A 15685-nucleotide genomic window follows, 5' to 3' on the forward strand; every position below is an offset into this window, starting at 1 on the left:
GTGTTGCTCCTGTTCTTTATGAGGAGTGGATCAGAAAGCCAATTATACTATGTACCTAATTCTAGAGCAGGTATTTTGAATATGTTGTTCGGAGGGGATCTCCTCTGGGGGCAGCTGTGGGGCCAGCAGGGGGAGTGCCCAGCCCGCGTGTGGGGCCGTGCAGCTCCCAGGATCCAGCAGCAAAAACCCCACCAGCAGCTCCAGGTAAGGAAATCTGCAGCTTCCCTCGGATATCAGAATCTGGCTGTGTAGTGGTTTGAGCAGTTTTTCAGTTTGAAAAGCACCTGTCAGCAGTACAAACCACAAATGTAAGGGTGCATACCTTCCAGAGCAGCTCACACTCCCGCTCCTCCAAGGCCTTCTTGTGTCTAGTGGTCACTACCTTGACTTCAGACTGTACCACCTTCGCTTTCATCTCGACTTGCTCTGCCACAGCCTGGGCCTGCTCAATACTCAGCTGGGGAGAAAAAAGACACACACACTTAGGGCTTGACCAAACCAATTAAAAATACACCAGAGGAGACTGCTGCTTACATTTCACATTACATGTAAATGTAATTACATTTAATTTTACATTTACATTACATGCAAATGTAGAATTACCTGTCTTCAGGTAAAGGCATAAAGTGACAACTCTTACTTTCTTACTAGGCCTTCTTCAGCCATTCCATACACTGCAGCCTAAAATCTCTAAGGATTCTTTAAATACATCTATTACATGGAGTTTACATCTTCATTGTACCTTGCACCCTCACAACAGCACTCAATGCCCTGTGCAATTGCAGCGAGCAGCTAATGGGGTGAACAAGAGACTTGCACAGAAATTCATACTCATGTTTTCTTCCATGTAGAGAACCCAGCTTTTCCAGCCCCTCAAAATGGTTCCCTGTTGTTGTGTGATGTTCTAGTAAAAAATGACACTGTAGGGAACAGACTGTGTTATCTGTGCATTTGAGCTGCACAGAAATACCCCCAAAAAAGTATGGAGATAATCAGTTTTAAAAGAAAAAACAAAGACCAAATGGTTACCAGTAAAAGTATTCATATAGTTATTCACACCTTGGGTAGAGGTGGGAATTATTCCTAATATAGTAGTATTCGGCAGAATGTGCCCAGGAGCATGTCTCTTCCCCCTCCCTCCCCCCCCCAAAAAAATTAAAAATTGTTTCCTCAAAAAATCTGTCCCAAACTACTCCCAAGTTTCACAAAATATTACAGAAAGGGGCATAAAAACAAAGACTCTGAAGGATCACAGTTCCCAATGGAACAGGTTTAATAGCAATGGCTAACAACTTTTTCAACCTTTGTCATACAGTGAACCAGCAGATGAACCTGTGACCCTAGAGAGGTTAAAAAGATTGTAACTTGTTAGTTACAAAATTCTAGAACAAGATGATGGCCTGTGAAGGTATTCAGCCTAAAAAAAGGGGGGTTCTTACAAGTATTCACACACTTGAAGGGAGGGCACTGAGAGGGCAGAGCCAGGCTCCTTCCAGTGGTGCCCTGTGACAGGACCAGAGGCAATGGGCACAAACGGAGTCAGAGGCCCCCTCTGAACACTGGGAAACATTTCTTTTTCCTCAGAAATGCAGGCTCATTGAAATCAGCTCAAAAGGAATTTAAAGGCTTTACCATACATTCAGAACCTTCAGGAAGATGCCCTCATTTTAACTGTACTTATGAAGATGAACCAATCTAAGAACACCTGTTGCAACAATGAACTACCCAGTGTGATCCAGCATCATCAGACAGCACACACTGTCATATTTCACTAAATGGTTGTTAGTATTTTTGAACTCTCCATTCAGCATCTAGTTTATGCCAATCACTGGAATGCTAAAACATAAAAACTTAAATATAGTGTTACTTGGACATTTCTCATACCAGGTAAGTTATTTTAGGACACCTAGTCTGAACTAGACTTATTCTTCCAGGTCACATAGGAGATCCTTTTCTGAAAGGAAAAGGAAGACTTAACTTGGCCAGGTGATTGCTCTCTGGAGACAAGCTGAAGACAACTCTGACAAAATCAGACAAGACAACATTTCTACCTTTACTCCAAATAATTCTCCTGCAAACTGTCATGGGAAAACAGGAGTGCTGCTTGACAGCCCAGTCTGCAGCCCAGGACTCAGTAAGAGGAACAGGTCTTTGACCTCTCCCTCCTTCATGAACTTCACTACAGTTTTAACAGGAAATGTCTTCAAACTCATACAGCCTACATACCCCAGTCCCACTGGAGGCTGCCCTGCCCTGCCCTCTGACAAAGCTTCTGGCAGGCAAATTTGACAAAAAAATGAAAATCTCATTACAGTATTTAGCAAAGTAGACACGAAGTCACAACTGGCCATGGATTAAGACTTCATAAAAGCCAGTAGGCTCAGATCCAGCTAAAAGAGGCTACATGTAATACTGTGCCTCTACCACCTCTTTGCCATTCAAATACAGAAGCTGCCCTACAGCAGGGAAAAAGCATGCATTTCTTCCAAAACAGACCTGGATTCCCATCAAGTACAGCAAAACACCTTCCTTCTCTTGCAAAGAGAAAAATGTGTCACCTTGTGAAGTGTCAGGGAAAGTATCCACTCATATTCCAATTCTAACAATGATGTCTGTGAAAGCATAAAGATCTTGATTTACTTATTTTTGCTTTTTGTACTCAGTACCAATTTAAAACTATGATCCCTATATATGCGTCCCTCATTATACCTTAGGGATAAGAGCAATCCCAACTTCCTTGATTAATCCCCACTAAAACCAGAGTCCACCTTCCAAGAATTCTATCACAGCAGGAGAGGTAGTAATTCCCTGTGGATGCTGGGATCTTTCAGCTACAGGAACCAGTTATGCACAACCAGTTGTCTACCAATTACTCATGTCATCATCTGGATTTATTTTTACTTGCCCAGGTATGAACAGCTCAGATCAGTGGGGGATGCCTAAAATGCTAAGATTCTAATATCATCCAGGATATTGGTGATGTTTTGGTAAAATTCAAAGGGTTCTGCACTCTGCCCAAATAAGCTAGAACAGCCAAGGAAGGCTGACCAGCATCAAACATGCAGAGGTATGATGGGGGAACAGCAATAGCAAGTGATCTATATCTGAAGCAAAAGCCAAGAGCATTAAGTACAATTTTTGGGAGACTTCTTCACATGGAAATTCCTTGTTCACTTTGATTACTGTAAGGTGTCAGAGTTCTGCTATGAAAACTCACTCCTGCTGTTCTGCAGGCATTTTCTGTGCTGAACTTGTCTTGGAGAGGTCTACTTTTCAGGAAGCATGTTGAGCAGCAGTGTTTCTTGTTCTGGTCAGACACCACACAATCTTTTTAACAACAAATTATTGTAAAGAAGAACAGCTTTTATCATGCTCTCTCCTCATGGCATGTCAGTTTTTCCAGTGCTAGTGAATTAGATGGTCGATCAGTTCACACACTTGGGAGACAGAAGACAAGGCCTGTGTTTATCCAAGAATTGTGCTGGGTTACTGAATGTGAGATGGAAAACAACTGTTTTGTTTCCTGCTGTTGGCCAATAAAGTAAATAATCTATTTGCAATTGTACCTCTCCACCTCTGGCCTCTCAGGGCTCTAAAGATGGCCAACACCACTCCCCATTCTATTAGACGTCACCAGTGCCTTGTGCTTGTTAAAAACAAGTGAAAACAAGAACAACACTGCTTTGCAGTGTATCTTGTAAACTTTAGGGTTAAAACTGGTACTTCCAATTCCTCAAGAGTAAAACTGAAGTGGCAGCAGTCCTTGTGCAGGTGACATGTTCCAGGGGGCCACCACCCAAGGACACTGCACACAGAGCTCCCAGTGAGGCACACAAACGTGTTTGCATGGAGGACAGCAATGCAGACACCCATCATGGGCTGCTGCTACCAGCACATTTCCCTTTGCAGTAAAAGCTGAAGGGCAAAGCTGTATCAGAACCTGGGTGTCCTTTACAAGCTCCCTTTAGGGGGACACCTCTGTGAGCTCCTCTTTATCTACATTTCACCACCTGAGGGAAAACTTGTGATGATCTTGCTCCAGTGTCCACAACAACTGATGGTACAACATGAACCCATGAAGAAACCAACTGCAAGAGCCAGAAGTAGCAGAGTAGCATTACAGAACTTGGCCATGCTTCTGGATGCCTATGCTGACTACAGAGGTGCCCAAATCAAGATTTGCCATTTTGTAGAATGGCAACATTCAGTAATTTTTTGTATTTCCTGTCTTCTGTTGAACAGTAGGAACTACCGCCTCAAGTTACAAAAAAAAAAAAAAAATTATATTATTTCATTTTTACCTAAATATGCCTAAGGGATATTTAATGTTCTAGACTTCCAAATTTTCACTAGTGTTACTTTGTTATATGAAAAAAAAAAAAAAGATCAGAAGCATAAAATGCTCCAGGAGAAAGAAAAACTGTTACAAAGCTTGTGCTCTGAAGAGCTATGACAGAGGTGCTAATGCCCTCACTGAGTGGTTTCTGCTGTCTGACACTCAAATTAAATCAGTATGTCCACAGTTATGCCCACCCAGCACACAGTTATTTGAAGAGGCCACCTCAGGTCTCATGAACAGCAGGGTGATCCAGGTGCTGAGCCATGATGTTAGATGACACCAATTTAGTCCAGGAATTTATCCAAGTGGACAAACTGCAGCACCATACACCACAGTGGCAGCACCATGAAATACATAAAGGCTGCTTACGGTAACTGTACTGCAACTCATCAGTGCTGGCTTGCATGAACATATTTGGAAAAGTACCTAGGATTTTTTTATTCCATCCATCCAAAGATGGGAGGGAGCTATAATTTTTCAGCCATTAATTCCAACACTTAAGAATTTTCCTAACCTCAAGTTTTCCAATGAAGGTGCAAACCTCTGGAGAGAAAATTCAAATTCAAAAGCATTTGAACATTTTGGTTCTACTGAGGAATTCTTCAGTATTTGAGGGGTGAATGGACCACAGGTATTGAATAAAGAATATTAAATATACACTTTCCTACCTCAAGTATGGAGGATTTGCAGTTTAACCATTAAGGAATTTAAGAGTAAGTTAACCCTAATCAGAGGGGAACAAACAGCTGAGATGCTTCTTCTCTCACAAACTCCTTTCTGGATTTCAAAAGCACATTAACTACAAAAAAATCCTGAAGGAAACTTTTTGGTATGTCTCAAGTTAGCCCTCTTCCACCAAATGGAAGGTGTTCCAGCCATAGGTGGTTTGTTTTCAGTTCCTTAAGGCACAAAAAGTTACGGTGGGTTTGTTTCACTAAACTTTTCCAGTTACTTATCACTGAGCCATGCAGGATAAAACAACCAGGACAAAACAGTTGGCTTTCTCCAGCATCAAGAACTTGGTGTTCTTACAGTAGAAAAATTAACTGGAAGATCCTACACAATTGCAGTGAAAGTACCAGGATTTGCAGGAATACCGGTGCAGCTATAGCACAAACCACAGTAGCTGGACCACTTTAAAGGTTTCAGTCTAATGTGTGTAAAACACTACAACATCCTCACTTGAAGTTCCTCTCACAAAGATAATTTTAAAAGAAGCTTTGATGGAGGGAGGGCTAGAGGGCAGGTTAATTCATGCCAGATACAACTAAATCATTTTGGTTAGTGCTGCAAGAACAGACTTTTTGCCTACAGTTTTAGGCAGAACGTAGTTTGGACAGTGACACGTGTCAAATCCATCTTCCCCAGTAACCATCTGCTCATATGCTGCACTGAGGAACTCACTGAAATACCACACAAAACAGAGACTAAAAGTACAAAGAAATTCAGCCTCTTGATACAAATCCCAGCTTTAGAAAGGCACAATTGACTCCATTTTGTTGCCAAAGCTTCATTTCAGATTCTCAAACCTGCAAGCCTGACTTCAAAGCCACGCACAAGGCTGCCTGAGCTAACTCAATGTGACAACCCCAAAGAGATCCCTTGCAGCACAGCAGTGCCATCCTTCTCAGGTATCGACCTCCCAGCACACACATCCATATGGCAGCCCACAGGGAAGCTCCCACCCAAGGGCAGAGGCTCAAGGCAACAGATCAGCTTCCTCCTCTGGCCAGCTGAGTTTCTTACAGAACCCCCTCACCCCCTGTAAAGGTGTTAATCTATTTCATACCACTTCCCCCACAAATTTGGGAGGGAAGCTCCTAAGCCTTTCATGACAGATAAGAGCAGCTCCTGCTATGTTCTGCACACGGCCAGTCTCACCAGGCAGTGAGAAGCTGAGCACCAGTCAAGCACTCCAGCAAAAACAATTATGGGCTCAGCTAAGAAAGAATTTATTTTGTTTTCGAATAAACCCACTTTTTAAGACATCTGAGCTGAACAGATTAAAATGTACTTTGACATGTTCACCTGGAAATTGACCCTAAATGAACACGAGCACTCAGTGCTTTACTGTTACGCAAGTGCATTAGATTACATGCATACATCCATACATATATATACAGTTACACACGTATAGATGTATTTTAAGAAGGTGACATTTTGAAGAAGCCATCTATCTTTCACCATAACAGATTTACGTTCAGTTTGTGACCTAGTCCTTGGAAAAAATTCTGAAAGAAGACAGCTAAGTGTGCACTTTCGTGAAGTAACACAAGGCAGCGGGACACGCTCCCCACATACAGAAAAGCAGCAGCCCTGATTCCTCCCACACCATTTATCCAGCGTCAACTTTGGCTTTCATATCACCCTGTGAATCAATCTGAGTCTCTGAAAAGGCTGGAAAAGTATCCCAGCTAGGAGTATAGCTTTCTGCTGAAATAAGAAAAGAGTCCTACCAGCACCCCAGCTGGATGTTGCTGCTTCATTCCCTGGCACCATCAACAGTCCTTGCAGCACTGCAGCCAACCAGCCAGGGGGCTGACCCAGCCAAAAAGTAAAGCCACAGAAAAGCTACCCTTTCAGCTGGATCAGTTCATCACACAGGCACAAGTTCTCAAGTTAGAGACAGGCTCAGGAATGCAGGCCAGGACCATCACAGCACAAGGAAGCATGGAAGGCTTTCCACTGCTGCAGAAATATCACCAAGGGGGGACAAAAGCAAGCCTCTTGCTCTTTCTTACAGAGGACTTCAACTTCCTTGAACAGGGATGTTTGGACTCTTCTGGAGTGACAGGCTACATCAGGCTTCAGTGGATCAAGAGGTTGAAATGTATCCCAACTCACAGCATTTTTTTTTAAAAGTCTGAAAAACAATCTTTCCTCCAAAGCCACAGGAAGAGCTTAAATAAACATTTCTTCCTAAAAGCCTTCAACTTTGCTTAACCAGATACTCTCCAGCCAGTTGACTCATGGCTTGATTTCCTCTCTCCTGCAACGCCGCCATTCAAATTCCACCTTTTCCCATTTACTCTCAACTACCCCTCCTCATCCATCCTCAACCTCTCCTGTCAGGGGAGCTGTCACTTTCAGAGCCTATTAAGAGTTTATGGTACAGCAGTATGTATCAGTCCCACTAAGAAGTGTTACTACAACGTATGACTTTTCAAGCCTCTGAGAGCTCCAGTCTTATGTCCCTGCATATCACAGCTTGTACTTGCATTTAATTCTCTGTTGGCTATTTCCATACTTTTAAGAAAACCCCTCAAGCCAATTTATTTTAATTTAGAGACTACTTATTTTAGCGTTTGTTTTGAATTCATGCTGACACACTGTCTCCTCCCTAGGATAAACATACAGCTGCACAGCCATATTGTCCCAAGAATAAAGAGAGCTGTGCTCCATGAAAACTTTGAGTTGAGCACCTCTGCTTTTAACAGCATCACATGCTCTTCTGGTTGCTGCTGATGTTGCTTCAGGAGCAGCTGGCTTGGGCTGAACAATTTTCCCATTCCTGCACACACAGATTTTCACCATCTTAACTTAATCACTGATTTGTCCGCTCACTACTCTTCTTTTTTGCAGTGGTCCAGATTAAGAACCCCACTAAACTAATTAAACAACTCGGCTCTTGAGAACATGGTTCATTTTACAGATCTTTACGCAAGCTGCTCAGCTAATACTTCCACAACAGCCTCTTAAGCTGGATGGGCTGCAGCCAGACCTGGGCAAAGCTGCATGAGCAAAGTTCAGTAGAGGTAGAGTTGCTTGTTCAACTCACATGAGCATAGCCAGTACCAAGAAACTTTTACCTGCACCATCAAGCAACAATCAGCCCACCACAATGGCAGGAGCCTTCAGCATGAAAGGCAGAAAGAGATAAGGGAGGAATGAGCAAAGTAAACTCAGTTGGAAGAAAATCAGGCACAAAAGCATTTATGCAATAGTAGCAGAGTGGTGCTCCATGATCTCCTGCTAGTTTCTACTCCAAAACACAGTCCTTAGATGATTTAGCTGTACCAGTCAGATGATTAAAAGCCCTGGAGGTCAAAAGCAATTATTTAATTACTAAATGGCAAGCCCTTGTCTAGGACAGCCTGAAGAAATTTAGTGATGGTCTTTAAACTAGTATCATTCCTTCCTTCTTGTCATTTTGGGGATGTGTAAAGCATTTCAGTATGGATACTGCTGAAGAGCTTTACAACCTAGTTTAAAACAAATCTTGAAAGATGCTACGTTTTACAGGATCCTGACTGAAGCTGGAATTTAAAGCTAGGCATCCAGCTCCAAAAACTCGTTGTTTACTGTGCCAGTGTAGCAAGTTAACATCACAAGCTGAAGGAAAATGTCAACAACTGATTACTATCTATAGCAACATAAACTATTGTCATTCCACTGGTGCAAAGACTTAATGAGAGACTAATTAGTTGCTCTTGTCTCACAGAACAAGCTGAATTCCTTCATTTACTAGAAACAAGCAGCAAAGGGAGGGCAATGAGCTTTGGGTTATTTTAATTATTGTTTGTACCTTGCATGTGGCAGGAAAGCCCACCCAATTTGAAAAGTAAGTTACCTGCCTATCCATGACATTCTACAGAAGTTTACTCAAGAAAGAAATAAAATCTTAGTAGTTAAAGCATACAAAGTATATAGTATTGAGTTTTGTACCCAACTCAAATTTAGGACATGACACTAACAAAACTACATGGCAGCAGGTGTGGAGTGAAGCTTCCCACTTCCCCTCTAAAGTCTCCCTATAGACCAAACTACTACTAATATAATATCAAAGTTACCACTGGGTATTACTCAGCAAAAGTAATTATCTACATATCACTGCAGTTTAACTCCCTATGAAAATTCCTTGTCTAGTTTGAAGCACTGTGCTACCTTCTCTCCAGCCCTTGCCAGGTGTTTGTATTTGCACTACAAAACACAGCTGAGGGAGAGCACAGTAACAGGCAGAGTGCGCCTCTGTGTGTGCAGAGCAATCCTCACATGGAGATAGCTCTGGATCCTCTGCACATGCAGGTTAAGGAATTTCACACTAATCCAGCAGCTGATTAGTATTTTGTATTTGGTGGCAACACTGAAGACATAACAAGAGTCAAAGGTAGGCAGAGTGCTAGAAGCTATACAGGCAGGAAGATGCTCAAAGAAAGTCTGATTTGTAAAAACAAAACCAGGTTTGGCACTGCCACATAAGATCTGAGCTTTCTTGAAACGCTTCACACTCCAGTGCATTTGTACAGAGCTTCATATATATTGTGATTTACATGACAGGATTATGCTGCAAGAATGCAAAACTCATATAACAGCACTTTATTTTCAGCTCCACTGCCACTTCTGTCAGAGATCTGAGAAAACAGAAGGGGTGAGAAGACTGACAGCAGAAGCAGAGAGCTTTTTGCCTTGACACCTTGCCCTGTAACAGACAAGCTGGGTGGGAGAGGGGGGAGAGGAGGGAGGGGGAAATAAAGTACTCAAATTGGAAGTATCTTACTTGAATAGCCTGTCGTCCTTGCTGAGCATCTGCCAGGAGCTGAATGGTGAGAGTCCTGGAGTCCTGTAGGGCGTCTTGGAGGTAGATAAAGCTGTGACCCACATGTCGTCCCATGGTACATTCCCGACATATGGGGACAGAACAGGTATCACAGTAGAAATGCAGTACCTGCAAGAAGGGGGGGGGAAAAATTCTCATTACATAAAGAAGAAATGAAAAGAAAACAGAGCCAGGATGTGTTACAAAAAAATAAAAAATCCAAAAGCTCAACTATAAAGGAGATGCTTAGAGGCAGTAGCAACAGGCAAGGACTTCACAATAGTTTCTCCGCAGAGGAAGAGCTATCCTTCCCAGTAAACTCCAAACCATGCCCTAACAGTTAGATGGAAGTGTCATTGTTTTCTTTGCAATACAATACTAGGAAGAGTGTCCACATCAGCTCCTCTTAAGAGCGGAAGCCATCTGCCAACACTTACAGACTGGAGATGGCATCTATGGCAAGTTTCAGGTGAAGACTTTTCCCGAAAATGCAAACACCAAATTCTCTTCAGAGGCCATTCAATAATCGATACACTGGAGAGCTGCAACAGCAGCACACCCACTGCTCACAAGGGGAAAACCAACCATGCATGCCAAGAACCATCCTCTCTTTTCAAAACGTGCAAATCCCTTATGTTCAGGACAGCAACAATATTGGGGAAAACTCCCCCCTGCCACTTCCATCAACAAAGCAAAAATCCTTTGCTATGACAGTGTTTTCTATGCTAGTGATGCTTCAAGATGCTTGAGTTGGAAAACAAGACTGGAACTTTATCACGCCCATCAGAGCATTTGAATGCTGCAGTGACCTGTGGGTAACCACTAAATCCCCGTTCTGTTCACAAAGCACTCCCAAACCCTATATTCAAATCACAACTTAGACCAAGATGCTAGCCTAGAAAGCTGGATCCATTCATCAGCTGTAGCTGCTCCCATTCCATCCAGTAGAGGGAAGTAGCATACAGAAATAGAAACTTCTATGGAAGCCTGTCTTCTTAGAGAGAAGCAGAAACCAGCTCTCAAGATTTTATTTCCAAAGATGCACATGAAGGAGCACAACACTCCAACACAAGAAAGTTCTGTATTCAAGTCTTGCTCTTAACTACACACACTATTTTTCTTAGACTGTAATAACAGAAAATCTGTATTACCATGGAACAGTACAATGGCACGAGGTTTCATACTACAAACAACTTTTCCATCACCAGATATTTGAAGCCCACCTCAGAGAAAGGAGCAGGAGCAGAACAAAGACTGGACAAGTGTTTGATATGCCTGTCTTCTCCCAGCTGTCATCCAGCCATTCCCACTCCAGCTAACAGCTCGTGACACGGGGTGCATTACATCCCCCTCTCCCTTCTCCCTCAAAAGCAAGGGAAGGACAGGACAGGTGATTCCTCCCTTGGATTGCCTGGGCTGCATAAAGTGACATTTTAAGCTCCTACAAGCGCAACAGCTGAAGTGGTACATGGATTAATTTCTCAAAGGGGTATGTGTGTGTTCGTGTGCACATGTCAGATTTTACTAAAACCTGCCCTTCTTTTTCTGAAATTAGGTTTTGCTGTAGGGAAACTGGAACAGACTTATGTTTGCTTCTGTTTAAACATTAAATCCTCAAGCAGTGTCTCAGATTCCCACTTTTCCAAGTAAAAAAATGCCTTAGGTCTGAAATGCATTGTTCAAACACATCATCTTCCTTAACTAGAGGGATCCTTGTCCTTACACTGCGGTTGTCTAAATATGTATACCATGTCCACTTGCACATGAAGTTCTGTAATTTTTCTGCTGAAATTACAGGGAATGTTTATTACATGCTCCTGAATAACTCCACTTAAACAACTGAGAAGCTGAGGGAGAATGAAAACCAAGACAAGGTATCAAGTTAAGTCATATGAATCTGATATACTTTAAAAACATACAGCAGGGATTTGGGGCCTCACTCAAGCAGAGCAGCTGAAAAGAAAATGGTGACCATATGAACAGAAGACCAGAAGCAAGTTAAATCTATTACTAGTCCTACACAATAGCCAATACCAGGAGCAAAAGTTCAGTCCTCTCCTGCTGCAAGGTAGCAGCATCCACTGGTAAAAGAGTCATCCAGCTGTTCAAGCCAAAGAAAAAAAAAACAAGCTTAAACTGTTTAGTTGCCTCTTGCCACCCACCAAAATGTGGTGGGAAACATCACTCCTGAATTTTGAATGAAGAGTGACAAGAGCCATATTCTCATTTAGGAAATGGGCAGATTACACAGGACATGGCAGGGGAAGGTCTTGGGTATATATATTATTATATAGAGTCATTGATAAGGCCTTATTTATTTCTTAGTCAAGCAAATAAAACAAAAAAGGTCAAAACAAGACAGATTAAAAATGGAGAGCAAAAGAGTTAGCAAGCTGGGGCAAAAACAAGTAGATATGCTGGTCTGATCTCCATCACTACACTTTTTCCCCTTATGTACACAGAGGGGAAAATCACAAATGCACAATCCCTAGTGCTCTCCGTAGGGAGGGGAGCTAGCCAGATAGGCACCAGAAGAGCACTGAAGGAGTCAGGCTTCAAAGTGAACTAGCAACTCCCCAGAAACTCCTTTCTGGGCAAAAAGACTCTGAGAGAAGCCCCAAACTAGGCAGGGGTACGAGGAAGGGCAGGTCTCCTCCCACAGCCACTGTCACACACACACACTTGTCAGGGGCACCCAGCAGGCTGCACATCAGCTCTACCAGCAAAGGGGGCACGCTCCCAGAGAACAAACCTGGGAAATCTCTGGCTGTGCCGGGCACAACGGTGAGGGAGCTGGTGCCAGCTGGGCTGCTGGGGCGTGGGCACAGCATCCAACTTGCCTGTGCTTGCAGCCACAGCCAGGAGTTTATTGTTAAGCTCAAGCCTGCTCACATCCCAGTCCCTAGGTCATGGCCACAAAGGTCACGTACTGCTAGATTAAGTTTCTATGCCTGGTTCTAAATAGAGGGGGGTGGGGGGAACCAGAGCTCCCCTTTCCCCCATCCCCCAAACAACCAACTCCCTGGAAAAAAAGAAAAAAAAGGAAAAAAAAAGATACTCATGCTGAGGATAGGTGTAGGACAATGCACAGCTGTGTTCTCAGTTCAGAACTGACACACACACAGAGCACCCAAAGCAGTTCCAGTTCCAGCAATGTGAGACAGCCTCCCCACATTTCAGGTCTCTGCTACTGCAGCACTGCAATGCTCCTCATGGACAAACAGTCCTGCTCCTCACAGGGCAAATAACAACACTGATCCTTGAAGGGTGGATGGGCAGAAGTAGCACGAGGGAAGAGCCAGACTAAATCTTCCTTAGTGGACATCAGCTTACACTCAGGGGGAAAGAAAAAAATACACACCACCCCAAAAAAATCAAAAACCCCACCAAAACAGTATTTATAGGAAAGTCCTAAAGATTTTTCCCCCTCCCTATCTGAAGAGGCAGAGATTATACAGCCAAAAGATCCATCAAGCTGTAAATCAACTATTGTCCTGTTAATTTCACTATTTACCCAAACATAGGAAAAACTGGTTTATAAGCAAACACCTTCAAATATTGCGGGTTTTTCCAAACCACGTGAATGCTCTGATGGGCAGCAAGGAAAGAAGTATGAAAGTAGAGACATTTCTCCTTTCAAAGAAATTTATCATCTGTGTAAATGGCATTTAATGAATTGTTTCTTTCTGTAGTAATTATTAAGTAATTAAGTAAAATTAACATTTTAAAGGTTAAAACTGGTGCCCTACAACACCCTATCCAGTATGGAGAAAAAGATTAATAAGCAAGTTTAGGAGTTTTTATTCCTTTTTTTTTCAAACTGTTCTGCTCAATTAATTAGTATTTTAGAATTTCCATCAGATTTAAGTGAAGAGAGAAATCAGAAGGAAGAGGGGACTAGTTTTAGAGATAGTTAAAAGTGATTTATTTTAAAATAAATCAGCTATGGGTTGATTATTTCCCAAACAGGAAATATTTCCTGAATTGGTGGCATACAATTTTAGACACAAAACAATAAAGGGAGCCTACTTCAATTTAAACAGAATCAGTGAACCATGTTACAGGGCTATTCATCTTTTACAGCCACAGCAGCCCAAGAAATACAACAGCAAGGCCATAAATGTGATTGCTTCAGGAAAGGCTGTACAGTGCACCGTAAAAACATTTTACAACAGCAGGAATTCCTGGGTGTCGCTCTCCCCATTTTTTGGTCCGTCTGCTTTCAAAGGGGGCAGGGGGATGGGCGGAGATGTTGTTAAACGTCCCCCGGGACTGCACAGCAATCAATCATCATCTGATGAATGGCCACTAAAGTTAAACCCTGACCCCACTCCACAATTCCCACACCAGCCCTTCTCTCCTTACTGCTGACCAGCTTCCAGCGCGCCCCCCCACCTCCCAGCCCTCACCAAAATTTCCCAAATACCAAGCCCAGACAAAAGCAATGGAATGTAGTAGGCACCATGACAGAGGAGAATTCAGCAGGAACAGCATCTGAGCAGGCTTATCCTTACACTGTGTTTAAATAAATGTTCTTTCAGCAATACTCTCGGTGCCCTTCTCCTCCCAGCTTGCAAACACTTCACTTCTCTCATTTTCAGAGCACATGTGCATGCAAATGGACAACAAAGCACAGAGAATCTAATCACATAAAAATTTTGTTTTCTGTCATGACATTTCAATACCTTGCAAGGATTTGATTTAAGCCTACAGTGTTAGGAATTTGTACAAAGCAGCAACACATAAGGCCACATTATTTTTAAAATGCAAGTCTGCTCAAAAAATCTACCCTTAACCAACCAATCTTAACCAACAATAAAAGAAGTCTACAGACAAAACAGTAGCCTCCTGGTTTCCAATTTTGGAAAAGTTTCAGTATGGCACTTGTAAATTAACTTAGGTTGATTTTTATGATTAAAAAAAATCTTACTATAGTCAGTTTAAAGTTTTCCACTACTAAAGGTGTTTTATTATCAAGCTCCCTTGACAGTACCTCCAACACCAGTGGCTTTGTTAGGCAGTGTGTAAGGCTTAGATGACCGAGTTTAGTATAAAGCAATTTTCTAAGGAATGCACTGTGGGGTTGATTTTTTCCTTTTTTTTTTTGTTTCTCTCTCTCCCTGAAGAAAAAGCTGCTTCCCTGAATACAGCAATTTTTTATCTTTTTGTTTTAACAGTATTTAAATGAACTAGTCCTCCTGAGTGGTGTAGAGTTTGATACAGATAATAGTTGCAAGTTTAAGCAAAAATAGGTAATATTTTTACTCTGTAGGAAACTGGTCCTTAGTTTCCACCTCAACGGCAATTTGTGACAATTAACTTGATTCACACCATGACTAAAGTAGTATTTTAGGAACCTTAATTTGAAATTTGAGTGCTAAATATAAAGACTGAAGACATGGGCAAGTCACATGATACACATCAGAACGACAAGGTATTTCCCAGTATACCTTAAACATTTGGCATTCAGAGATACCAGTTAATGATCTAATCGCTCCTAGAACCTGTATTTTAACTTGATGCTCTGGTGTAGAAGAGACTGGCTTTGAACACCAATCTTCCTCTCTGCATACAGTGGCAATAGGAAATTGCACACCAACTCCAGAAGGTCTCCACAGCAGATAAGAGTTAATTCTTGAACTTAGCCTGATATCCTAATAACGAAATTTCCACAAAAGCATGGGCACTTTGAAGTGTTACAGCCCTATCCTACACAGGGCATGCAGCATGCACCAAGTGGCAATAGTGAATTCAATCGTGAATTTACTGTTACCTTCCTTTGCCACTTGGATGAACAGAGCACTTTGCTC

General features: G+C 42.3%; 1 protein-coding gene across 1 annotated transcript in view; it reads right to left on the minus strand.

Moving 5' to 3' along the window:
• The window catches only part of TRIM71 (tripartite motif containing 71), a 54070-nt gene that overhangs the window by 3318 nt on the left and 35067 nt on the right, over positions 1-15685 (minus strand). The window contains exons 2-3 of the mRNA XM_063176874.1: positions 9837-10004; positions 323-457 (exon numbers count right to left, since the gene is read on the minus strand). Of these exons, the coding sequence (XP_063032944.1) occupies positions 323-457; positions 9837-10004 (303 nt within the window). The remainder of the gene's footprint in view (positions 1-322; positions 458-9836; positions 10005-15685) is intronic.

Source organism: Melospiza melodia, chromosome 1 (assembly GCF_035770615.1).
Source record: "Melospiza melodia melodia isolate bMelMel2 chromosome 1, bMelMel2.pri, whole genome shotgun sequence".
Taxonomy (NCBI): domain Eukaryota; kingdom Metazoa; phylum Chordata; class Aves; order Passeriformes; family Passerellidae; genus Melospiza; species Melospiza melodia.